Below are 26,267 nucleotides of genomic sequence, written 5' to 3'. Positions count from 1 at the left end.
CCAATACATACTCGCTTTATTTCATTTTGTAATTTGGCCGTCAAACCATTAAGGTATACATGAGCAAATGGTACTCCCTCTTCTTTCAGTCCAGAGTGACATTGGTATACACCCCGAAAACGCTCTAAGAACTCCAATGGGTCCTCGCCAGCGCGTTGCCTGCACATCTGTATTTTTGCCCAGTCGGTCTTAAGTGTTACCACCTCTGTGACAGCGTCAATGAGGGTGTCAATATGTTCTTTGAGCTCCTCCCTGTCTCCAGGAGCTTCATCTGGCCATGCAGCTCCCTGTTTCAATTGTCGGAGTAACCCCTCTGGTACCACTAATTTTAATAATGTTTCCATGTCCATTTATGTTGGCTGATGGCATGCCACCACCACGCGTAGTTCCGCCTGGAATTTTTTTGGGTTCTCTCGTATCTTCGGCATCTCATTTACGATGGCTCTTAATTCAGAGCCCCACGGATGATATATTGCTTGTACCTCCCTTGCACCCGGGTAATATCGCAATAGAAACGCGCCAATGAGTGCCTCATCATCTCCGTCCTTCGCGGTCTCCGGCATTATTTTTTTTGATCGAGTTTGTATTTTACCCTTGTCAGCAAGAGGAACTTTATTTTTGCTTTGTGTTATTGCTTCTTTCTTAATTACTCGCCTGGCTCCCCGTTGAGCCTCTCCTTGCCCTGTGGCATCATCTCCCTCTGTCTCTCCCGCTTCTTCGTCCTCAAGCGGTTGTGCTATCGGAACTGTGCACTCTGGCCATGTATCTGAGTCTTCTTCTTCATCCTCAAATCTGACAGCCACTGCTCGCTGTCTCTTGTTTTATTTTCAAGTCTCACCGGCATTTGCTTCGTTAATTGGTCTAGCTGACCCTTCAGGTTTAACAACCGTGCCTTTTCGTCTCTGTCATGACATTCCTTCATCCAATTTATATAAACGCTCCAGTTCACCTGCTTCTGGACCTTTTTGTCACTATTTTTCACTTCCAGTACTTTTCTTAAATTGTCTAAACACTCGTGATCGAACGTTCCATTCTCAGGGAAGGGTAATCGACTGTTTTTGGTCCAATTGCACCATTTCCCCATGTCTCTCACAGCTTCAGGCCCATACTTATCAAACATAATTCTTGCACATGTACCTCTCCGTGGTTTTTGAATACAATTTGCCTCGGTATACACATTTTCCTTCCTTTTACAATTTCTATTTCCCATCTCTAAAATCACACAAATCACAACCGCTAAATTCACTCTAAAATCACAGAATAAAATAAATCGCACCCTCGGAGAACCCTCCCTGCTTACCTTCGCTCAAGCACTTGTCGTTCCTCCAGGCACTGCCTCCGGCAGATTAAGCACCTCCGGTCACGAGCGCCGCACAACGCCGATTCGAATCCGTGTCACTGGCACCAACTGACGTGGATTTCTACCCTATGGAACCGCGTCGTGATCGAAAGGATTCTTTTGATTGTTGAGGGATCTTGACCTCCTCGAAGATTCAACGTCTAGCCGACTCAGTGTTGCATGTATCGGGATAAAATAAACCACAGAAGTCCAGTAATAATCAATGTCCACAAGGAGTTCTTTCTTCTGTACCATTTATTTGCTGTCCCTCAGATCATCTTCCCCTCCCCATATATCCATTCCATTTTATAAGCAGAGAGGCCCTTGATCGCAAGAACAGAATGCACAGCTTATCAGCCCGGTCACCTTGTACTTTCAGAAACCCAAGCAATGTCCAAAGTGTCAAAGAAAGACAAGATTATAAGTAGGTGGTAGGCCTTAACAACTAAATAGTAGAACAGTAGAGGAAAAACACAAACACTTTGACCTACTCAGACTGAGGCAAAGGTTTCTTGTCTAGAGAGTAATAATTTCCCCAACATGGTCCAATTTTGGCCAACTTTTGATATGTTGTTCTCTGGACCAAACACTACTGAAAAACACCATAAAACGTTTTCTTTCAAAATTTTTAGGGTTAGTCAGCATATTGACCCTACTATATCCCATTCGGTGCATGACTCACATGCATCCTCTTCAAAAGAGTTTACTGGATTCCAACTCATCATCGTCACATCACAAGTTACGTCATATCTTAAATAAAATTTGGAAACGGTACCTGCTATTGTTGTTTTTATTCGTAAGCATTTTAAATGAAACTGTAATCACTAATCACGTGTATTCGTGTTTGTAAAATTTAAAAATTTACCCTTATGAATCATGAACCGCCAGGAACCTATCCCCCTTTTTCCCATTGAAACAATACCCTGACATTCGCTGATTTGACATTCGCGGGATTTTTCAGGAACTTATCCCCCACGAATGTCGGGGTCTTGCTGTACTCACATTGTAATAGTGCGTTCTTCATAGAAGTACTCGCATTTTAGTTGTACATGTTTTTTAGAGGTGCTCGGTTGAACAAAAAAAAGAGAACGTGTCATACTGGCTACCACCAGGTTGAGTTTGTGGCCTAATTTAGCACATTATGTTCAGATGGACAGACAGACAAACTTACAAACCTCTGTCGAGGGTAAAAATAAGTTCTTTATTTTGATGCTTGAGAACGTTACAATGCCTCCTTGTATTATAATGATTAAAATACACTCCAACAATTAGATTTCTCTATACTCTATCGAGTGCAGCCTGTGGCTGCTGGTTGCATCATTGGTTGAGACGTGGCTATGCCGCTGATGCAGTGTCCCCCTTACCAGTACACTGGTACTCATTTTGCCGACCTCGGAAGGATGACAGGCTGAGTCAACCTCCTGGTGTATTTTAATTCAGCGGCCAACGGGACTTGAACTCAGGACCCTGGGATCCCAAGCCACCACCCGAACCACGAAGCCAACACCAGGCTTGATTTCTTTATAAAAAGGAGTTCTTGCGACAATCAGAAAGTGTATCCAAGTAATTGTATTTGCCACAATGATGGTTCTTTATTACCCTTTCGCATGGGTTAATATTTCTTCAGTGCATCTCTATCCACTTGGATTCTAATCTGTGACACTATACACTTCTAAAAAGATGTTAGACATAACAATGATTTCATTGAAGAAGAAGAAAAAAAAATCAGATCAGAGTGGAAACTTTCCTCCTGATGTGTCGAAAGCAAGGAGTTTGATCACAGCACACGATCCTTTCAGAGGATCATCTGCCTTCAGAGGATGCCCAACCCATCTGCTAACACTTGCTTCCAAATGCCAAAGATCCCAATGAACCTCTGAAAGAGTGGGAAAGTGTGTGCCAGTACTCCTTCCCCTCCCCACCCCACAGAGAAAAGGAGAGGAACCACTCGTGGGCAATGCCCACAGGTACGTCGGGGTGGCAAAAAGCCAACGTGTCACCCTGACATTCTCCCCTGTCAAGGCACTTTTTGCCTGTTTTTTATTGGGGAGTCGATCCAGTCGAAAAAGAAAAAAAATTTTTTTTTTTATTTGGAAATTTGTTCGACCCTTATTATCAGTTTTTTCCGTCGATATGTTGGGTAGTCGATCCAGTCGAAAATATATTTTTTAATTTTTTTTGAAATTTGTTCTACCATTATCAGTTTTTCCGTCGATATGTTTGTCTGTCTGTCTGTCTGTCTGTTCAGTCCAGTGCTCCATTAATACAATGGCGATTTCGATTAAACTTGGTGGGTAGGTTCATACCATGACCTAGTTGTGTGCAAATGAGAACCGTTGCTATGGACACCACTTTTGCCTAGCAACGGGACTTTGAAATTTTTGAAAAATCATAAAAAAAAATTATTTTTTCGAAAATCAAAAATCGGGCCACGAGCGACTGTAGGCGGTACATTCAGCCATATTGTCAAAAAATTTCCAGCCGAATCCTATGAAAACTGTCAGAGAAGATAGACTTTGAATGAACCCTGGTCAAAAACAATAAAAAAACGAAGTTCATTATATCTCAGAGACTATGAGTCAGATATACATGAAACTGGTATGGTAAGTTCATGGTATGTCGTAGTTATGTGTGAGAAAGAACCGTTGCTATGGACCCCTCCGTTGCCTAGCAACGGCCGAAAAACCTCTAAATGTGGGGATATTTTAACGAAAAAAATCTGCAGCATTAACCCTTGAATCATGAATTTTCTTGTGCTTAATCCTCAGGTCATTCCCTATCAAATGAGCCCATCGCGTCAGGTTCTATTGGGTAGGCGACTACCTATGTCCACCTACCGGCTTGTTTCATTACAACTTTAATATTGGCATCAGGCCTCTCCTACCTCCACCCTCTGTGAGTGCACCCCCACTCGAGTAACCATTTTGGCCTGTGCACCTGCAGCAGCACCACCACCTCACATCACACCTGTCACCGCTCAACCTCTTGCCTCGGATCAGGACCTTCTGGCTCAGTTCCTTCTCCACATGTGTGCGAAGTCTTTAAAAATCCACTGTTTTGGTCATGTCTGCAAACACCCCAGGAACTGTTTCTCCCCGCTGATAAAAATAGGATGCCCAAAGCAGAAACCACCACGGATATTCCGGCCACCACAAATGAGACGTTGTAGTTCCCAGTTTTATCCATGAGGAAACCTGCAAGACAGTGAGTGTCAAACACCAAACAACACAAAATAAGAATGCATTTTCTTTCATGGCATGCATATCTCTATCTCTATCTCTATCTCTCTATCTCTCTCTCTCACCATTCTCTTCGAAGAGTGTCAGTGCTGCCAAAGCAGCTTCCTGAGCAAGGGACATACTGGATGGTTTGCCATTACCTTCCCTGCAATATAGTTAGGGCAGCAATTTGGAACTTGTTCAGGGTGCCAACCATTAGCTCACCTACTCTTCGCGAAGGACACCGTGGGGTCTTAAACACCCACCAACTAATGCCGGCAGATGGGACGCCAGTTTAAAGTCCATTTGAGGGATGGCGCACACATTGATGAATCACCCCACCTGTGAAACACTGAGATGACAGTTTATAGCTGGGTCGGGATTCAAACTCAGACTAGACAGCTTGATGCGAGTGTGTGTACCTATCGGTCATCCTGTCAGCCCATTGCATACAACTAACAATCTACCATTGTTCACTTTGATTTTTCAGAACTGGTTTGACTCAATGGCAGAAATGCAGTCATCAGGGATGGCTGCACAATTGGAAAAGCACAAAATCCAAACATGGCAAATAAATGGTTATTTTTACATGTTCAATTGTATCGTTATACCAGTATGGGAATTATTAAACTTTCTTTTTTTTTTTTTACTTTACAAGAGCGAAGCTCATGGAAGACATTAAAACTATGAAATAACACATATGGAATTATGTCGTAACCAAAAAAAGTGTTAAACAAATCAAAATGTATTTTATATTTTGGACTCTTCAAAGTCGCCACCCTTTGCCTTGATGACAGCTTTGCACATTCTTGGCATTCTCTCAACCAGTTTCATGAGGTAGTCACCTGGAATGCTTTTCCATTAACAGGTATGCCTTGTTAAAAGTTAATTTGTGGAATTTCTTTCCTTCTTAATACGTTTGAGCCAATCAGTTGTGGTGTGACAAGGTAGGGTTGGTATACAGTAAATATCCCTATTTGGTTTAAGACCATTATTTTGTCTGCACTGTAGTAGTCCATATTATGGCAAAAACAACTCAAATAAGCAAAGAGAAACGACAGTCCATCATTACTTCAAGACATGAAGGTCAGCCAATCCAGAAAATTTCAAGAATTTGGAAAGTTTCAAGTGCAGTCACAAAAACCATCAAGCGCTATGATGAAACTGGCTCTCATGAGGACCGCCACAGGAAGGGAAGACCCAGAGTTACCTCTACTGCAGAGGATAAGTTTATTAGAGTGACCAGCCTCAGAAATCACCAATTAACTGCACCACAGATTGCAGCCCAAGTAAATGCTTCACAGAGTTCAAGTAACACACATCTCAACATCAGAGGAGACTGCGTGAATCAGGCCTTCATGGTCAAATTGCTGCAAAGAAACCACTACTGAAGGAGACCAATAATAAGAAGACTTGCTTGGGCCAAGAAACATGAGCAATGGACATTAACCTGGTGGAAATCTGTCCTCTGGTCTGATGAGTCCAAATTTGAGATTTTTGGTTCCAACCGTCGTGTCTTTGTGAAACACAGAGAAGGTGAACGGACGATCTCTGTATGTGTGGTTCCCACTGTGAAGCATGGAGGAGGTGTGATGGTGTGGCGGTGCTTTGCTGGTGACACTGTCGGCAATATGTTTAGCATTCAAAGCACACTTAACCAGCATGGCTACCACAGCATTCTGTAGCGATACGCCATCCCATGTGGTTTATGCGTAGTGGGATCATCATGCGTAGTGGGATCGTAGTGGGATCAGAACGGAACCCTGAGGTGCACCACTTTTGATAGGGAAGGGGGTTGATGTTGAACCATCAAGAATTACGGAGATAGAGTGGTCAGAGAGAAAGCTCGATATTAGAGAGCAGAGTGAAGGAGGAAAGAGGAAAGAAAGACCCCGATGCCAAACTCTGTCAAAGGCTTTTGATATATCAAGGCCGACAACAAAGGATTCCCCAACGTCTCTCAAAGAAGCGGCCTAGCCATTCGTAATGTAAGAAAGGATATCACCTGTAGATCTTGCCTTGCGAAAGCCATATTTAGTTGGGTCATCTGGAGAACTTCCGTGACCGTGGAGAGCGAAGGTTGGTTTCTCAATGGATTTGTCTTCTATGAGGGTTAATTTGAAAAAAGTGGGGGTGACCCTCGCGAAAGTGTGGGCTAACTCCACAGGAGGCCAAAAACCAAAATGGCCACCACCCACCATCTTGATAATTGGTTTTACAATGGCTTGGCCTAAAGTGTTGATCAGCATATGCTTTCTGGGTTTTTTTGGGGTCAAGGAATTCATATTTAATATCAGTTTTATGATCCGGCCTCGTTATAGCCTCCAAATCAAAGATGGCCACCGTCCGCCATATTGTAAATTGGTGTTTCAATGGTTGGTACAAACAATTGCCCACCCTCCCCAAAGTCACGAAAGTCCTGATCCCAAAATGACCCATCTAATGAAATGTGCATATACTCCGACATGTTTATTCATCATGCCAGCAACAGTTGTGGTGGATTACATGTTAACATACCGTAGGTCCTTAGGCTTCATTTCTGTCATGAAATCCATTTAATCACAAAACCTGGGGCACGTTTAGGGTAAACAAAGCACTCCAAGACCCTTTGAATATTCAGGTGTCCTGCCTGTACACCTTAGTTACTCATCCGAATCTGTAGATTCCCCGATCTCACTTTCATCATCACTGCACTCATCATTGCTATCGTCTGGGCAGTCAGAAAGTTTGAGCTTCTTGGGCAAGGCAGGGCTGGTGTGGCGCACTGGTTTGCACTTCCCATTTATGATTTCCCAACCATGGCCGATTGGGGACGGATGCTCAACCAAGTTGTAATGGAGTTGGCAGTAGGTGATGAAGTTTGTTCGTTCCACATGTTGATTCAACGTGTCATCATCGGATCGAAGTCGGGCTGTACTCTTTTTCTTCATTCTATGCCACTTGGAAGCTCTGGCCTGTCCACAAGTCCCATCTGCATTCTCATCATAGACCTTTGAAAGGACAAATGCTTTCATATCAGCTTTACTATCGTCCTGTAATTCAAGACTCTTCCCAACTCGCCCAAGAAGCTATCTAGCTTCAGGATCATTCACACACTTCTCCAGCAGTTTCTTTTTCCCATCACCATAGAAACCTGATGTGTGATCACTACCGGTTATCACATGGAGAGGTATTATAATATTTGCGACATCCTCTGAGAGCATGGCATGACAATTGACTAAACCATCCTTGCGTTTAATCAGAAGATCACCATGAAGTTGATGTGAGACATATGCCGCTTGGACATACACATATGTGTCCTCACTGTCTATAACAACTGCCCCAGTGACGTTGTTGGTCCGTAATCTGGCATAGATAGATAGTAGCAGTGTATCTGCCTCAGGATGCTTGAATCCAAAGTCTGTGGTTGGCACGCATGTGCTCAAGTCGATTGGCTTCTCACCCTTGCAGTATATGATGCTACCTTTCACTTGACCAACATGTGTTTTCATCTGTTCCATCACAAGTTTTTGCAATCTGACCTTGTTATCCGAATTGACCATTAGTTTGTTGAACTCAACAGATCCTGGAAATATGTCTTCAGGCTTGGGGAAAACATTTGGGATGTGTTGATGTTTGGCTGCCCGTCGCTCATGCTCATCATCCTTGATGCTGAACTGAAGGTCATACCTGTCATTGACTACAATGATCAGACATGCATCAGCATGGCGTGAGATGACAATATTGCAGATCTTATCTAAATAGTCATTCCAGCGATATTGCAAACCATCCCTTTTTACGGCCTCACGATCGTCCGATGTGGGGTGGCTAACCGCCAGATTAGTCCCATGTCCACAAGGCTGATGTGGTCCTGTGGTTTCTCAGGAACTGGGTGGAGCTTGAATTTGTACAACAGCTTGCTTTTACAGGTTTTTCGCATTGAGCCATCTACATTGTAGACTGACAAGCACTCATCAGTAACTCGCCATTCTAGAACCGACTCAAGTTTGACCATATCAGATCTCACTGTGAGGTCTATCAAGGTAGCCAACCCAGACTTCTCCATTTGGGCCACTTTCATGGCTGTACCAGATGGGATACAGACCTGGTCCCTTGCAAAATTCAGTCTTTTATTCCTGTGAATTGTTGCAGTGAGAGGCTGGATCTTCGTAAAAACACGCTCCTGTAGAAAAGTTTCAACCTGCGTCTGACCATCTTGTAGTGCTGTCTTGAGGTCATTGACTAGCTGTGGTGAGGCAACCAGACCGGACTGTAGCGATCTTAGTGTTGGTTTTGATTCATCAAATGGATCGGCTTCAAACTCAGTCAAGCACGCTTGTAGATCCTGAACTGCCTGCTCATCTTTTTTCATTCTAGCTGTTTGACACTCAGCATGTTTCCTATTTCGATGCTTGCACTTGAGATTCTGATTAACAGCAGCTTTTACCCTTGCAACATTGTTTGCATTCCTTGTTGTTGAAAAGAGTTGCTTTTCATTCTGCAGGAGTTGAAGCCACCCTGATTTCAATTTCGAGTTGAGATTCATAGTCGTTTCTATCCAAAGGTCCATTGGCTGGCAAGAATAGGGTAGCCCTGTCATTGACTGTGCAAAATGGTCATTGAAGAAGGCCATTTGTTCATGTGACAGTGAAGACAGCATTGCCCAATAATCGGGCAACCCCCACCCATAATTGTGGTTATCATACGCCATCAGTCCAGGCAACATGTGGTATGTTGATGATAAGTATTGCGGGCCATTTCGTGCATGACATGCATCAATACTTTGAACTAGAGGATCAGTCATTTCTATGAACAAGAGCCAGAAGTCACCCATGTCGGTACCAGTCTTCTCATAAACTTTTTAAATCAGTTCCTTTATCTCATCCTCCTCCTGGAGATCACTGTGTGCCTTTTGAAGGGCCTCTTATATCTCAGTAAATGCATTGCGAGGAATGTCCACATTGGATTTGATGTCTTCAGAGAGTTCTCCTTGCTCCAGGAGATGACACACACGTTTATGGATAAGGACCTCTCTTAAGAGCATAATGCAGCGCATTCCCCGCATGTAGTGCTTTCCTCGTAGTGCCTGGTCAACAGATCCCTCCACTACTACCCCAGCTGCAACCAGAGTATCTGCCATACCAGATCCCTCAAATCTCTTATAGACAGCATAGATGTAGGACATCTTCTGGTGAAATGCACCAAGAATTGGGATGATGTTCTTAAACAATTCTGGATTCTCTGCTTTCAGCTGCATAATTGTCTTATAGGTTGGCATGTCACCTACGAGAAAGGAGAATGGAATACTCTTCTCCCGCATAGCTGCAAGTAGTTTCACCATAATATCATGCACGACTGATTTGCTTGGAGGTTCATTGTAGGTAGTGTGATAGTCTGGCTTGCTCCTTTTGAGTGGTGCATGATGGCAGGACTTGGCACCGCTGTATGCTGGAACACATTGCTTATCAGGAGGTGGTCTTGTTCCATGGTTATCTGCTCGAGATAATGCATGTATCACAGAACGAGCACGTTGCGGGTTCAAGCCATCCACAGGTGGATCTACCTTCTCCCGAGCTGGTGGTTCACTCGTACTACCAGGAGGACACCTGTATTGCTGGACCTGTGTTAGATTGGCGCACTTTTGCGTCAGCTGTGCAGAAATTTCTTTCTTCACAAGCTTTGAAGGAGGATCCTTGTTAGGTTTCTTCTCATAGCCCTGTGGCTGTACAAACATGACGTTTGTTCGATGAGCCCCTGATGCATTGCCTGTCATGGTATCAATGTTGAAGTCATCATTGTCAACAAAACAACGATGGCTGGTTTGCCATCTGCAATCTCCTGTGGGCAGGTTCCCGATGCGTTAACATCCATTAAAGCCCAGTGATCATCGAGGAGCAGAGTGTCTGCATGGCTGATGCAAACACCACTATTGTGTAAAGTATCTACCAGCTCTTTACTTATGGTCATACCATGTACAGTTACCCCATGTTTATAACTGCTGTGGTGTGCCATTTTGGTTTTTGGCCCCCTGCGGAGTTCACCCACACTTTCGCGAGGGTCACCCCCGCTATTTTTTCAAATTAACCCTCATAGAAGACAAATCCATTGAGAAACCAACCTTCGCTCTCCACGGTCACGAAAGTTCTCCAGATGACCCAACTAATTGGTGGCCAGATAAAAGACTGAGATTCAAGATGCTTGAGAAAATGGGAATTGAGAAGACATTCAAATACTTTGGAAACAGTAGAAGTTAGAGCAATCGGACGATAGTTAGAAGGGTTTGAACGATCACCCTTCTTTAAAACAGGCTGTACTGAGGCATGTTTCCAGGTAAGAGGAAATGTTTGGGTTTTTAAACAAAAACAAAACAAACAAGCAAGCAAGCATTGGTGCAAGTTCTGAAGCACATTCCTTCAAGACACGGGAAGGAATGCCATCTTGCCCGTAGTCCTTGCTTATGTCCAGAGAGAGGAGTGTTTTTTTTGACTGCATGAAAAGAGATTGTAGGGAGAGACATAGAATTGGTGAGGGGAGCATCAGAGGGAGATGGATTGTTTGAGGAGAAAAGAGAACCAAAGAGAGTTGCTTTATCGGTCGGAGAGACAGTGATAGTATCATCAGAACGGAAAAGCGAAGGAAAGGAAGAGCGACAGAAGTTGTTGGAGATACTTTTAGCTAAGGACCAGAAAGATCTATTGGTGGAAGAAGATGAGAGGTTGTCACATTTCTTTTGAATAAAGGAATGCTTCACTTCACGAATAACATGTTTGCAATGATTTCTGGCGGATATGAAAGCTGAATGCGAGTCGGAGGAAGAAGAGTTTTTCCACGTCCGATGTGCGGCATCCCTTGCACGAATGGCCGCAGAGCAGGAATTATTGAACCAAGAATTAGTCAGAGAGATAGACTTGAAAGAGAAGGGGTTTATAAGCCTCCATTCCTGCAACAATAACCTCAGCTATACGTTCAGCAGAGATAGAGGCAGCGCCCGAGGAGAGGTAGTCGTCTTTCCACGGAAAGTCAGAAAAGAAGTTTTGTAAACCAGTCCAGTGAGCATTATTGAAATGCCAATACTGGCGTTTCGTCGGAGCAGTCGGAGGAGAGGAAGTGGTGGTAAGTAAAGTGATGTTCACAAGATTGTGGTCAGAAGAACCAATTGGAGGTGAAATTGTGTTGTTGTCATGCAACGGATTGGAAGTGAAGAATAAATCCAAAGTATTGGTAGTGTTGTCAGGACGATCTGGGATATGGGTAGGGTGGGTGATAATTTGTTCCAAATCATTAAGAATGGAAAATGTAAGAGCTTCAACTCCCCCAACATCTGTGTGGGAAGATTTCAGCCTCTCCCTGTGGTGTACGTTGAAGTCTCCGAGATAGAGAAATTCTGCTTGAGGGTGTTCGGATGTCCTGGCCTCATGGCAAGGGTTGAGATAGTCAAAGAAAGCTATAAAGTTTGTTGAATTGGGAGAGCAGTAAGTGAAACAGAGAAAGATAGTGATGGTCGGGAGACAAATTTTAAGCCAGATGACATCAAAGTTTGTAGATTCGAGGTCCACAAGGCGTACAGCAGGCGTGTTGATGTTGGAGTAGACACAGACTCCTCCTTTGAAGCGAAATCGTGAGTGAAGGTTGTAGTTCGAAATGTTATAAGAATTAACAAGAATGTCACATGATAATTGGGTCTCTGAGCGAAGCAAGATATTAGGAGAGAAGCTTGCCAGATGATGTTCAACAGAGGAAAGATTTGAAGAAAGACCACGGATGTTGGTGAAATGAATTGAAAATTAATCACGTTGGTTCAAAACGCAAATGTCTTGGGAGGGATCGATACTACTACTGCCTGAGCCCCTCTCCCCCACACACCGCCCTCGTTGGCAGCAGAGACAGGCAGATCACCGGAGATTCTTCGCACCCCATAATGCCGGGAACTAGGGACCATTGACTTTTCGGACTTTATCTTCTTTATATTTCATTGGAGGCTGTCTGAGGGAAATGAGAGGAAAGAGAAGTAAAAGATGAGATAATGTAAAGTGAGGAGGGGAAATGAGTGAGTAAGAAAAATTTATGATGTTTGTTTGCAAGAAAGAGATATTATAGCTATCCCGGTAGGTATAGTTTGAGTGAGACAGAAAGTAAGACCAGCAATCCTGACCCGGAGAGTGTAAGATGGTTCCGGGCACCACTTTAACGCTTCTAAGTCAGAACAGTAGTGCCACCCTGAGCGGTTGCTGTCTACAACCTACTACCTAAAAACAGTCTTACACCTGCTGCAGTGATAAACGTGCGTCACCATATTGCATTTTCATTCTGCAATGGATTTCACTTGGATTCACACCTTCACTTCCCAAAAAACGGATGACAACTTTGCTCCTCCCTGGTGCATGCTTCTAAAGGAGCCGTCATCTTGGAACTGCTCTGTTCCAAGACGTCATATGCTCAATGTTGCCAGATCTTAAACAGGCAAAGCATGACTCTTACCCACAGATATAACATATGTCATCTACAACTACACACATTACATTCTCAAAATTATATCGCCATTTTTAGATTACTTATTGACTGCCCCTCGTAAAATGGGAAGAAAACTCCAGAGGCAAGAAGCATAAACGCAAGCAACCGACATGGACATTTGTTGGATTCAAACTGAACTTGTATGCAGCTCTATAGTACCAAATGCACGAATCGAAATTGGTGGATTGGATGATGGGCATGACCCAAAGCTGTTTATGATAAACATGTAGCTCACCTGAAAGAGGAGGACCAATAAGTCCTGCGAAGCTTTCGAGCATGAGAAACAGCCCTATTGCATTTGACACTTTATCAATGCCCATGATGTGTGGAATGAGTCCAAAAATCAGAGGACCGAGAGCTCCAGCAAATAATCCATAAAACATGCTGATCATCAGCAGGGAGACGTATGTTGTCCCCACCGGGATAAGTGTTATGGTGATACCCGTAGCCATTGCCCACATCACGTAAATGTACAACATTTGTGCTTTGTATCGGTCGGCGAGCCAGCCACACAGCAAGCGAGAGAATATGTCCGTTATTGATGCGGCGGATAGCAGGAATGCAGCGGAGTAGCTATCGTGTCCCAGTAGTTTGGCATGCGGCACTAAATGAATTATGGGAATAAAGTACCCAAAGTTAGTGAAGGAAATGGAAAGGACATACAAAATGAATCCTCGATCAGTCAACAGACTTAGATCGAAAAATTGTACAAGCTTTTGCAAGATGCCGGTTGCTTTGTCTTTCAGTTTGGACTGCATCAAATCCTCCTTCAATGTAATAGGCCTTAGCAACATTCCACAAAGGCACAAGTTGAGTTCAATGCCAGCCAAGATGAGTAAGGCTCCTTGCAACCCATACTTGTCCAGAAGGAGTTGGAAGAGTGGAGAGAAGGCAAATGAAGAGATGCCCACGCCGGTGAATGCCACTCCCAGAGCAAGTGTCCTTCGGTGATCAAAATATCTCGACAATGTTGAAACGGAAGGGCCGAACACCAATGCCCATCCCAAACCTGACAAAGGAAAGAGAGAAATTTTTTTTAAAGCAGAGTTATAATTAGGTGTTCTTGGTGAATCCTTCTCCACTATGGGCCTTATTTAACAGCACAACAGTAAGAAGAGTGTACCTGTGACAACTCCCAAAGACAGGAACACGTGGTTGAGTTCTTGAGCAAAGTATGCACACGTAAAGCCGGTACTTGCAAGAATGCCTCCAGCGATAACAACAGGTCGGGCACCGAAACGATTTGCTATCGCACTCGCCAAAGGGCCTGCCAGAGTAAAAGAGCTCATGCGATAAAGATTGCAGAAACAAAAAAGTAAAACCTTTGTTGCGTTACCAAATAAATCAAAGCATTATCAAAATCAACAAAAACGGACACTTACTTAAGAACTGGTGTATGAACAAAGATGTGGACGAAATCCACGAAACTCTTCCGGAAGGTTCTCCAAAATGATTTGAGAATTCCACAAAGAAAACCCCCATGGAACGTAGAACGCCGAACAACAGTGAGAACTGCAGGAAGGTCGCACCCACAATCACCCAACCCCATCCTCCATCTGGTGGTTCCTGAGGTTGCGGCATTGTAATGGAGCTGTGGCTGTGGAGATAGCGCGCACTCGTGTAGCAATCTGGGATTTCAACTGATGCGGTTCATTTTCATGTTGGGAATGACTAAACAAACTCCTCTTTGAGCTGGGGAATTGTAAAGTAAAGGCCATAATCATAAATATGTTAGCTCCCTTGCATGATATAAATTACAGTGGCATTTGCTGTGATTAATATACTAGCAGGAACTCGAGGAAATCCCATGTAATGTAAAATGTGACTTCAACAATACATCATGTGAATTTAATATTATCTACCTTTTTGCTCATTGAAGATGTTAATTAATTACATCAAACTGTGTGAGTGAAGGAATTGATGCACGAGTGGATAGGATCATTCCTTTGCCTGGTCCTCTCTCATGCATAAATTAATTCCCTTTACCCTCCAACTCTCCTGTCTAACATCATACCCACGGTACCCTGAATCTTGTGGTGAGGGAATACAAACCAAGCATCCTGCCTTCTCAACCTGAAAGATTAATCATACGAGTGGGATCCTGCAGAGACTTCACGAGGCTCACATCAGGTGTCTGTCTATCCTGAGAAGACCAATAACACAACACCATACTTACCCGAGAACAATCTATACTAATAAATGTCAGTGTGTGTGTGTGTGTGTGTGTGTGTGTGTGTGTGTGTGTGTGTGTGTGTGTGTGTGTGTGTGTGTGTGTGTGTGTCTTCCATCGGTCCAAAGCTGTGAAACCTATCAGCCTGAAACTTTGCATGCATACTAAGGGAACTCCAATGGAGTGCAAGAGTGAAAATTGGGTGTTTGGGTTAATTAAAACACCCCGTTTGAAGATAATTAACGAGCTTATTTAATTATATCCTTTATCAGGTGATACTCGGCCACCTTGCTCTATATGGGGTCTGAAGCCATTTCCTGGGTTACCTCGCTGGGGTCTGAAGCCACCATGTTTTTTGGCTTGCTCAAACTTGCCTTGACTTGGAACAGGCCTCGACGATTTCTTAACTACAAAGTTTTTTTTCCACTTTCCTCACTCATGTTATCGAATGCCTGTTCATCATAGTTACGAATCAATGGGTACATTGCAATGCTTATAAACACCCAGAGACACCGGCGCTCGTGGTTTCATTTCATTTCCGTCCATGTCAACCTCGGGACTCTCTTAAACTAAGCAGAATTACAAAATTTATGCTCCAGAATCGAACTCGGCAGCAGTTCCGACACCTAGAGAAGTGTTCATTTGTTCAATTTGGACATTGCTTGGGTGTTTCCAGGTGCATAGTTTTATCGACGGCAATTGGTAATCACTTTCCGTTGGACTGCTTGCTTGAATGCTTAAGACACTTACAGAGTGCCCTACAGTCGATAGCGGTACAGTTCGTGTCCCGATCGGGATGCACAATCCACAGTTACTACAAGGTAGAGGTATGTTTACAGCACACACGGATGTGGTAAATATGGGTTGATTTGATCTGTACGGACTCTCCGCAGGTGTGTGGACATGCCATGCCTGTTATGGGCGCTGTGGTGGCAAAGTTTCATCCCATAGCTTAGGGAGGTTCTTTCAGGTTTTCTTTTGTCCTCGTGATGGTTTCTAAAGCATTTGGTTGTCAGATTTGCTGAACAAAGGTTATATGTTTTCTCTTCGTGAGTTCCAAAGCAAAATATTGTTGCGGAAATGGCCCTTAGTGTGTTATTAAATATAGGATTAGCCCAGATCCCCCATTAAATGCATGTTTAGTCAGGTTGTTTGGTAATTGGACATTACATGTGTGTCGGGAGTTGTAAGAGGCTGTTTATTGTTCGTACAGTGGTGGTGGAGCGAGAGGTTCTTCTTCTTCGTTCCCCTCTCCGGGCGAGACACCGCCCAGCGCTCTGAGGGGGAGTGGCCTCGAGAGGGAAGTGAAACTGAAGGGAGGAGCCAGTGGGCTTCGAGGCGAGCGAGCAAAGGAAAGGCAGTGGTGAATCTGCCGGGAGAGAAACTTAACCTGAGCGCGCCGAGTCTGCCCTCGGCTGGATGAGAAAGGACTGGTGGGGGTCGTGATCTGCTGTGTAGGGGACAGCTGTGTCTGTCTGCGAATTGCTTCGTGAAGGAGGCAGGAGAAACGACTAGTGGGAGTCGGCGATTGACTTATATGAGGAGGACATTGGCAGGTTCATCCGGAGTCCAGTGACGGAGCCTCTGACTGTCCCTACTCACCTCACGGCTCGACGACGTCTTGGAATCCCATGGACCCAGACTGCGGAGCCCAACACCTCGATTTGGCTTGGTCTGGTGAACAGGCCAGGCCTGGACTTGTACATTGGACCTTGGGAGAAACCAGCCGAAACCCACCATCGATCTGACGGTCTTGTGCCGTCGAACTTACGTGGGGTCAGAACGCACGGAGGCCGCGTGCGTGGGCGGTGCGACAAAAGGAGGACGAGCGCCATTTTGCCACGCGGCGTGCTTGAGCTTGGGCGCTCGAATCCGTACACATCGGCTTGTCACGAGCCACATTCGTGCTTTGACACTTTCCTCTCGTCCATGAAACATCACCAAGTACTCTGTGTCTTGTCTGCATGTTGTTTAAGGTTTATCTCTCTAGAGTTCCCTTCGAAACCCGTAGCTCCCTAGTTAAGAACGGGTTATAGATTAATTATAACATTGTCGTGAATGCTTTGCTTGTGTTGTGTTTCCCCATTGTGTCCCCCAATAAATCTGGCTGATTCGTATGAAGTTGCTGCTTTGAATTAATTTGTGCCGCGCCGATGAACGATCCGCTCGATTTGGATATAAAAACCAAAATGGTTACAGACTGGCAGAATGCGCTCAGTCTCTGACAAAAACCAGTCTGTAACCTGGGTCTATTTCCCCAACTGGTAAGGTCCAGGGGTACGTTAGTATCGCGATTCGAGACGCGTGACCCGAGGCCTGTGCCGAAGCAGCCGGCGTTATAACCCCGGAGACGGCGATGGTTAGGGTGGCGCCAAATCTGTAACATTTGGCTGTTGAGAGTAGGGTGCGAAAACCCAAACTGGTTACGGACGGTGATTGACGTGCTCGTCCGAATTTCCCGCCACCGCTGAATCCTTAACACTGGCTGTCAGGAGTGGGACGACAAACTCTCCGCTTCCACCTCCGTAAATTTGCAGAACACCAATTGTGTTAACAATCGGCAGTCAGGATTGGGATGAGAATCCCTCCACCTCAATAGATTCTCAGGACACCGATTCAGCAACATCTGGTGTCGTTCGCACCTCGAGCATTGGTTACGAGAGGCACGCAAAAAACAAAACAAAAAAAAACGACGCTCGCAAATTCCAAATTTGCTTTCATTTTATAATGAGCGGAGCGGGTGTAAAACTTCAAAATTATAAAGAAAAATGGAGTCGCAAAATGGCAGCGCGGCTCCATCTCAGCGCGACATGAAGCGGGAGTGGGCTAATAATAGCGCAACGAGCCGCATGGCACCAAGGAAACACTCCCGCCCACCGGTTCAGGCCACGTGGACACGGTATACGCCATGGCAGACGAATCAGGACGCCAACGCATACATTGGCGAGATTCATACACGATTGTCGGATGCCTTGGAGCAGTGCAGGTGTGGTGATAATTATATAGAGGAGTTGCAAATTGAATTGGACGAGGCACAACGGCACGCAGACTAGGTTCAGGAGGATTATGTGCACAGGGAATCACAACGGTTGGCCGATGCACAGGAACGAATTTGGGGGCTGGAAGAGGACTTAGCCAGTACAGGCTTGGGACTACATGGAGAAAGGATTAAAGTAGAGTGGTTTACCCGTAGGTTGTTGGAACATGAGAAGAGTGAACTGAACAAAAGAATAGAGGAGGAGAAAATTAGTAACTCCCGGGATAGGAAGAGCTTGGAGGAAGAATGGAAAACAAAGCTGGAAAAGGAAAAACGGGAACACGATTTGGAATTGAAACAACTGAAGGAAGAGGTAAGATCAGGCAATCAGATAAGGGAGAGCCTGGAACAGGAGATAAACAGAGGAGAGAAAAATCTGGAGCAAAGGAAGGAAGAATTGTTGGAAAAGTCAAGACAGTTCGAGGAACAACAGGGAGAAATGAGGAAAGTAGAGTGGAGTACCCATAAGTTGGAACAGGAGAAGAGCGAACTGAACGAAAGAATAGAGGAAGAGCAAATTAGTAACTCCCGGGATAGGGAGAACTTAGAAGAAGAATGGAAAACAAAGCTGGAAGAGGAAAAACGGGAACACGATTTGGAATTGAAACAACTGAAGGAAGAGGTAAGAACAGGCAATCAGAGAAGAGAAATCTGAGAACAGGAGATAAAAATAGAAAAGGAATACAAGGAACAACTGGAGGAATACAGTGAGAAAATGGACGAATTGAGGGAGGAAGCATGCGAAAGAGGTGTGGAGATGAGAAAGGAATTAGAAAAAAAAAAAACTTCTGAGTTACAGAAACACCAAAACAAAGAGAGAGAATTACAAAACGAACTGAGGATGTTAAGGGAGGAAAGTCAGAGAACGGAGAATGAAACATTAAGGAACCACACTGTGCAGATCGAACAGCTAGAAGCCAAAGCAAGATTAAAGAATGAGATAAAAGAAAGAGTAGTGAAAGAACAACGAATGAAGCCGGAAAGGAAGATCAACCAATTGAGAGAGACTAGGAGATTGGAGAAGGAAGAACATGAGAGACAGTGGGAGAGGAAACAAAAAGAACATGAATTTGAAATTGACCAACTAAAGGAGAGAGCAAGGTTGGAGTACGCGGAGATGGAAAAACTCCGGAAAGATAAAGAACACCTCAAAAGGCTCAGAGAGGAAGAACAACTCAAATGGAAAAGAAAATGGAGCCAGGAAGTAGAACAGCACAATAATATGGGAGGTGTGACATCACCACAGGGAGTAATGTTAGTGTTGCGGAACTTGATTGACATCACTCGTTGGATGACACCACAATTAGAGCAAACCCTGGTGATGGAGACATTGAGGGAGCATACGGGGTTGATGAATGAAACACATTTTGAGCAGGTCCAGCATGTGGAGCTGACAGCCCCAGAGGAGTGTGATGAACCGATGATGAGCAACCTGCTGGAGAGAAGCGACTGGACAGAGGTGACTCTGGAACGAAGCAGGTACGTGGGCACATGCATACATGGTGCGGACGAGGAGCTTAAGCTAGAAATTTAATTTTACGTTAATGAGGAGACTCTGTCCGATGGGGTGCACGTATGCGTGACCCCTGAATGTGTGTGTGGAGTGCCTGTGAATGATTATGTGGAATGTGAACACATAGCCTTGGAATGTGTGGAGCTTGCTGTGTGTGGGAGTCCTGAGTGTAGAATGAGTGGTGACATAGGAAATAGGTTGGAGGTGCAAAGGGAAATAGAAATGCCACCAGGATAGAACTTGACACAGGGGACAAAAACCATAATGGACAACTCCGCATGGGTTCTTCCAGAGTTAGAGGTGCTGCATCCAGGAGCAGGCTTTAGAAATTGGATTTTAATTTCTCTATCAGCCTCACATGAACTTGGGGAGAGCGCACATGAGTAGCAGGTGGCACTGGCGTGTGTCACTTGGTCTTCAAACCTTTCTGAGCACATGAGGGGTTTGGCTAGCTGAGTGGGGTTTATCTGTCTTCAGGGAGTTATGGAGAAGAGGGGGAGGCCGCTTCTCCGATTGGGATTTACCTGATTTCCGTGAACCCTGGAGAAGAGGGGGAGGCCGCTACACCGATTGGGGTTTACCTGATTTCCGTGAACCCTGGAGAAGAGGGGGAGGCCGCTCCCCAGATTGGGGTTTACCTGACTTCTGCGAACCCTGGAGAAAAGGAGGGGGTGAACCACAACCCCAATTGAGATGTGACCCCTTTGAGCCGTGGCGGAAAGGCGGCGGGGTCATGTAATGGGAAATGAGGGATTCGTTCCCTCACTCCCCTTCCAATGAGCCAAAGAAGCAGGCCATATTGGGATGTAAGAAATTTTGATTGAAAATTGTTTCGAGAGTGATTGGAAATTGAGATGACAGAAGGGATGAGTGGCACGAGTGGATTTGAGGGATTATTGGGGGGAAAAAAGAGTGGTGGAGACATTACAGGCAGGGCGTTAAACACACCTGAAACAAGTGGATGACAAAGAGTGGCTTGTTTGAGGAAAGACTGAAATGCCTGGTTGGAACCATGCAGAGGTTCCATGGGGCTGGTGAAGAGATTTTGATGTTTTGTTTAAATTGTTGGAAATAAACGATTAGGGCAGTATGGAGGAGGCCAGTGGACGACAGACGGAGAGACAAATTGGTTGGGGTTTGATGAAAAAGTGTAACAGTTAAATTTGATGACCAAGTGGTATCCGAGGGACTGGTGTGTTTTTGATTTCACATAAAAGTGAAAGGTGTTGGATGGTGTTGTGGTCTGGGTGTGTGGCACTGTGGAATGAATGACTAAAGTGTTTGGGTGAATGGCGTGGTTGTGCGAATGAGGAGAGTGAGTGCGAACAACGAACCCTGTCGGTAGGAGTCTCTTAACCAAGTTAGTGTAGGTTAGGGGGACTTAGAGGATTTGACATGGATTCTGGCTGCTGTTCCATTGTGCAGGCGGACTGTTAGGGGTAGGTGCAGGCCAAGGTATGGGGATACTGGCTGGGAGTGTGACATGGTATTGGAAGTTGGTGAGTCGGGAAATAGGGCAGCAGGGCTTTGGGGGTTCCTAGCAGGTGAAGGCTGTCGGAGGTGCCAGGAGAGCACAGTAGGTTCAGTGCCAGGAGAGCACGGTAGGGTTCAGTGCCAGGAGAGCACGGTAGGTTTTAGTGCCAGGAGAGCACGGTATAGGTGCTATGAGAGCACAGTGTGGGTGCCAGGAAAGCACAGTTTCGGTGCTATGAGAGCACAGTGTGGGTGCTAGGAGGGAACAGTATGGGGGCTAGAGAGAGCCACCCCTTAGTTAGGAGCGCCAGAAGCACGCTCAGGTGAACCCCGAGGTCGCTGGGTGTCCTCCACCCCCGATTGGAAGCAGGCAAAGAGGCCTAGTAGTAGTCACACTCCCCAGCCAGCGAGTTATGCCGAGCACCACCAAATGAAAAAAAGACAAATAAGGGCCTTGCCCAGGTTTAAAATAATGGAAGTGTGCCAGGTCGGGAAAAATGGGTCATTAGGATTATTCCAGCCATAGCAGGGTTTGGTTCATTGTTTAGAGCTAAAAGTAAATTGTTAGGTTCAATGGACCACATTTCTCCGCACCATTCATGTGTGACACCTGGTATGAGTTGTGTTGATGGGAAAATTTGTTGGCAAGGGCCAGGCTCGGTCACCCTCTCCAAGTGCCAGAGAGGCCACCAGTATGTCATGAACACACATCCACGAGGATAACAGTTGGGTAAGAAATACACCATCCTGTCTGCTAATAAAAAAAAGAGAAAGGAAGGAAAAAAATAGAGAACTTAACCAAAACAAGTCAGGCAAGGAAGGTTAAGGGTACACTCCATCTCACCTGGTCTGAGGTCATCACACCCACTTGCATCCCCCAAGAACACCTCCAAACTGCATTTGCTTACCATCGATATTGCTTTGCCACCTGTTGTCCAATGCAGGGCTTGTTGCCTGCTGATGCTTGTGAGTAGGCCATATGGGCCGAAGCATTTTTGTGGGCCGTTGCGGCCGAAGATTCATGCCATTTTGTGGGCCGTTGCGGCTGAAGATTCATGCCATTTTGTGGGCCGTTGCGGCCGAAGATTCATGCCATTTTGTGGGCTCAGTGGGCCGAACAACTCTTTGTGAGATTAGGCCACTGGGCTGACTGAACTCACCTGGTGAGAGGCCAATAAGGCCACGAAGTGAGGAAACCCTTAGGGGTGAATGGACAATACTGCCGGGAGGGGGCATGAAGGAGCGAACACATGAAAGAACTTTGAACCTTTGAATGTCCTGCTCTGATGTCAATATTGGTGTTAAAAGTAAAATTGAATGCCCTCCCGTTCAAATCCATAATTATAATGTTAAGTGGTGTGCATAGAGTGTGAATTTGTTTGTTAGATTGGTGACCCGACACACTAGGATAGGGACATGCCAATCTTACTGTGACACTTTGGTTTTTGGAGTTAAGTGCTTCCCATGTTGTGGGTTAGAGTAAATGGGAGATCTGTGCTGTACGTTAGACAGGGCCATTGCAGTGGGCTGCCCCAGATGGAGGCTCGGGAGAGCCTCGGGAGAAAGGTGGGGGTAGTGTTGCGGAAATGGCCCTCAGTGTGTTATTAAATATAGGATTAGCCCAGATCCCCCATTAAATGCATGTTTAGTCAGGTTATTCGGAAATTGGACATTACATGTGTGTCGGGAGGTATAACATACTGTTCATTGTTCGTACAGTGGTGGTGGAGCGAGCGGTTCTTCTTCTTCGTTCCCCTCTCCGGGCGAGACTCCGCCCAGTGCTCTGAGGGGGAGTGGCCGAGAGAGGGAAGTGAAACTGAAGGGAGGAGCCAGTGGGCTTCGAGGCGAGCGAGCAAAGGAAAGGCAGTGGTGAATCTGCCGGGAGAGAAACTGAACCTGAGCGCGCCGAGTCTGCCCTCGGCTGGATGAGAAACGACTGGTGGGGGGTCGTGATATGCTGTGTAGGGGACGGCTGTCTATGCTGCGATCTGCTTCCTGAAGGAGGCAGGAGAAACGACTAGTGGGAGTCGGCGATCGACTTCTATGAGGAGGACATCGGCAGCTCCATCCGGAGTCTTGTGACGGAGACTCCGACTGTCCCGACTCACCTCACGGCTCGACGACGTCTTGGAATCCTATGGACCCAGCCTGCGAAGCCCAACACCTCGATTTGGCCTGGTCTGGTGAATAGGCCAGGCCTGGACTTGTATACTAGACCTTGGGAGAAACCAGCTGAAACCCACCATCGATCTGACGGTCTTGTGCCGTCGATCTTACGCGGGGTCAGAACGCGCGGAGGCCGCGTGCGTGGGCGGTGCGACAAAAGGAGGACGAGCGCCATTTTGCCACGCGGCGTGTTTGAGCTTGGGCGCTCAAATCCGTAGACATCGGCTTGTCACGAGCCACATTCGTGCTTTGACACTTTCCTCTAGTCCATGAAACATCACTAAGTACTCTGGGTCTTGTCTTCATGCTGTCCATGTCTTGTCTGCATGTTGATTAAGGTTTATCTCGCTAGAGTTCCCTTTGAAACCTGTAATCCAAAGCTCCCTAGTTAAGAACGGGTTATAGATTAATTATAACATTGTCGTGAATGCTTTGCTTGTGTTGTGTTTCCCCGATGTTTCCCCCAATAAATCTGGCTGATTCGTATGAAGTTTCCGCTTTGAATTAATTTGTGCCGTGCCGAGGAACGATCCGCTCGATTTGGATATAAAAACCAAAATGGTTACAGACTGGCAGAATTCGCTCGGTCTCTGACAAAACCAGTCTGTAACCGGGGTCTATATCCCCAACTGGTAAGGTCCAGGGGTACGTTGGTATCGCGATTCAAGACGCGTGACCCGAGGCCTGTACGGAACCAGCCGGCGTTATAACCCCGGAGACGGCGGTGGTTAGGGTGGTGCCGAATCTGTAACATTTGGCTGTCGAGAGTAGGGTGCGAAAACCCAAACTGGTTACGGACGGTGATTGACGTGCTCGTCCGAATTTCCCGCCAGCGCTGAATCCTTAACAATATATTTGATAACACCTGATTTCCAAGCCGTTTGCTGTATCAGCGTGTTTTCTAAATTACCAAGTCAAATGTTTTTTTGCACCCATTACACGCAGCTGTTTATGAAGAATAATGTTTGTGAACATATCCCTGAAAAGTCTATAAAAATGAAACGTTGTTTTTCAGTGAAAGCTACTCAAGGTTTTTGGGTTGGAAACAGTACGTACTGTAAGAGGTAATTTAACTTACTCCAACCTGCCAATATCGGCCAAGCATGAATGTGAGTGTGAGTGTGTGTAGGAAGGGGCAGGTTGGGGTGGGGGGGGGGGGAGTTGGCGTGCATGTGTTCAGAAAGCATACCATATTCTCTCTGCTAACTTCCCTACCCCATCTCTCTGTCTCTGTCTCTGTCTCTGTCTCTCTCTCTTTGTCCCATCTTTGCTTTACCCCCTCACAATATCTGTGCCGGATTCGCGACCCGTCCAGGATTGTGCCCAATAGCCAAGGAGATTGCTTCAGCAGCATCAATGCTCTGCACAGAGTATGGTCCCAATCTCCTCCTCACCTCCTCACAATATAGTGCAGAACCCTCCTCCCACTTCTCTCTCTTTCTCTCTCTCTCTCTCACCCCTTGGTGGTAGTTTGTTGTTTGGGTGTGGTGTCATGGCCGCTTGCTGCAGCTGCTCTGTGCTGTGGTGAGTTGCTCGTGTGGTTTTCTCCTTCCCGCCTCCCCTCTTTCCTTCTCCTCCTTCTATCCTACTGTGTTTGTCTCGTTTTTTTTTTTTTCTACACCCTCTGTCCGAGAGAGAGAGAGAGACAGACAGACAGACAGACAGACAGACAGACAGACAGACAGACAGACAGACAGACAGACAGACAGACAGACAGACAGACAGACAGACAGAGAGTTCGAGCAGGCCAACTGGGGTGTGGCCTACCCAGTGTTGTTGAGGCTTTATTATCGTTTTGTTTCTTTATTAATTTATTTGGTTTTGCTTTGTTTTGACTTTCTTGCCTGGTCTGAGCAAAGATATGTTAGTTAAATCGCCGTTTATGGCGAATACACATCCTCGGTATGAGGAATTTGATAATTTAACTCGGAAACATGCGCTCGTGTGTGTTCTTCCAGAAGGAATCCTCACTGAGGATGTCGTCCTTGCAGTCGGGAATATAATCGGTTTTGAACATGTTCGCGCTGTGTCACGAATGAATCAGAAAGTTGTTGTGTTCATGTCTTATGAAAATTTTGTTCATGATGTTGTGAGTGAGGGGTTACCTGAAGCAGGTCACGAATCTAACCTGACCTGACTCCACCCCCACTCCACTCTCCTCCTCCACTCCCCCACTCCCCCCTCCACTCCCCTCCACTCCACTCTCCCCCACTCTCTCTCCCCCTCCACTCCACTCCCCCTCCACTCTCCCCACACTCTCTCCCCTCCTCCACTCCACTCCACTCTCCTCCACTCCACTCCACTCCACTCTCCCCCTCCATTCCACTCTCTCCCCCTCCATTCCACTCTCTCCCCCTCCATTCCACTCTCTCCCCCTCCACTCCACTCTCCCCCCTCCACTCTCCCCCCTCCACTCCACTCTCCCTCTCCCCCTCACCACTCTCTCCCTCACCACTCTCCCCCTCACCACTCTCCCCCTCACCACTCTCACCACTCTCCCCCTCACCACTCTCTCCCTCACCCACTATCCCCTCCCCCCAACACTCTCTCCCTCCCCCACCACTCTCTCCCTCCCCCCACCACTCTCTCCCTCCCTCCCCACAACTCTCTCCCTCCCTCCCCCTCCACTCTCTCCCTCCCTCCCTCCACTCTCTCCCTCCCTCCCCCCACTCTCTCCCTCCCTCCCCCTCTCTTCCTCCCTCCCCCCACTCTCCCTCCCTCCTCTCTCCTCCTCTCCCCTCCTCCACTCTCCCTCCCTCCCCTCCCCACTCCACTCTCTCCCTCCCTCCTCCCCCACTCCACTCCACTCTCTCCCTCCCTCCCCCCACTCTCCACTCTCTCCCTCCCTCCCCCCCACTCCA

At 46.1% G+C, this 26,267-nt stretch overlaps 1 protein-coding gene across 3 annotated transcripts in view; it reads right to left on the bottom strand.

The window, feature by feature from the left end:
• Window positions 1–1,576: 1,576 nt before the first annotated feature.
• SLC16A13 (solute carrier family 16 member 13) overlaps window positions 1,577–26,267 on the bottom strand; it is a 27,593-nt gene continuing 2,902 nt past the window's right edge. The window contains exons 2-5 of one of the 3 annotated variants that reach the window (XM_085886501.1): window positions 14,430–14,739; window positions 14,171–14,314; window positions 13,283–14,056; window positions 1,577–4,533 (exon numbers count right to left, since the gene is read on the bottom strand). In XM_085886501.1, coding sequence (XP_085742627.1) covers window positions 4,310–4,533; window positions 13,283–14,056; window positions 14,171–14,314; window positions 14,430–14,628 — 1,341 coding nt within the window. In that variant the 5' untranslated portion in view covers window positions 14,629–14,739 and the 3' untranslated portion in view covers window positions 1,577–4,309. The remainder of the gene's footprint in view (window positions 4,534–13,282; window positions 14,057–14,170; window positions 14,315–14,429; window positions 14,740–26,267) is intronic. The other 2 variants (XM_085886502.1, XM_085886500.1) reach the window with 2 other exon arrangements.

Source organism: Eptatretus burgeri, chromosome 6 (genome assembly GCF_056783735.1).
Source record: "Eptatretus burgeri isolate ZD-2024b chromosome 6, Ebu_testis_v1, whole genome shotgun sequence".
Lineage (NCBI taxonomy): Eukaryota > Metazoa > Chordata > Myxini > Myxiniformes > Myxinidae > Eptatretus > Eptatretus burgeri.
Note: the sequence above shows the minus strand (reverse complement) of the source record. Positions and strands in the feature narration are given on the sequence as shown.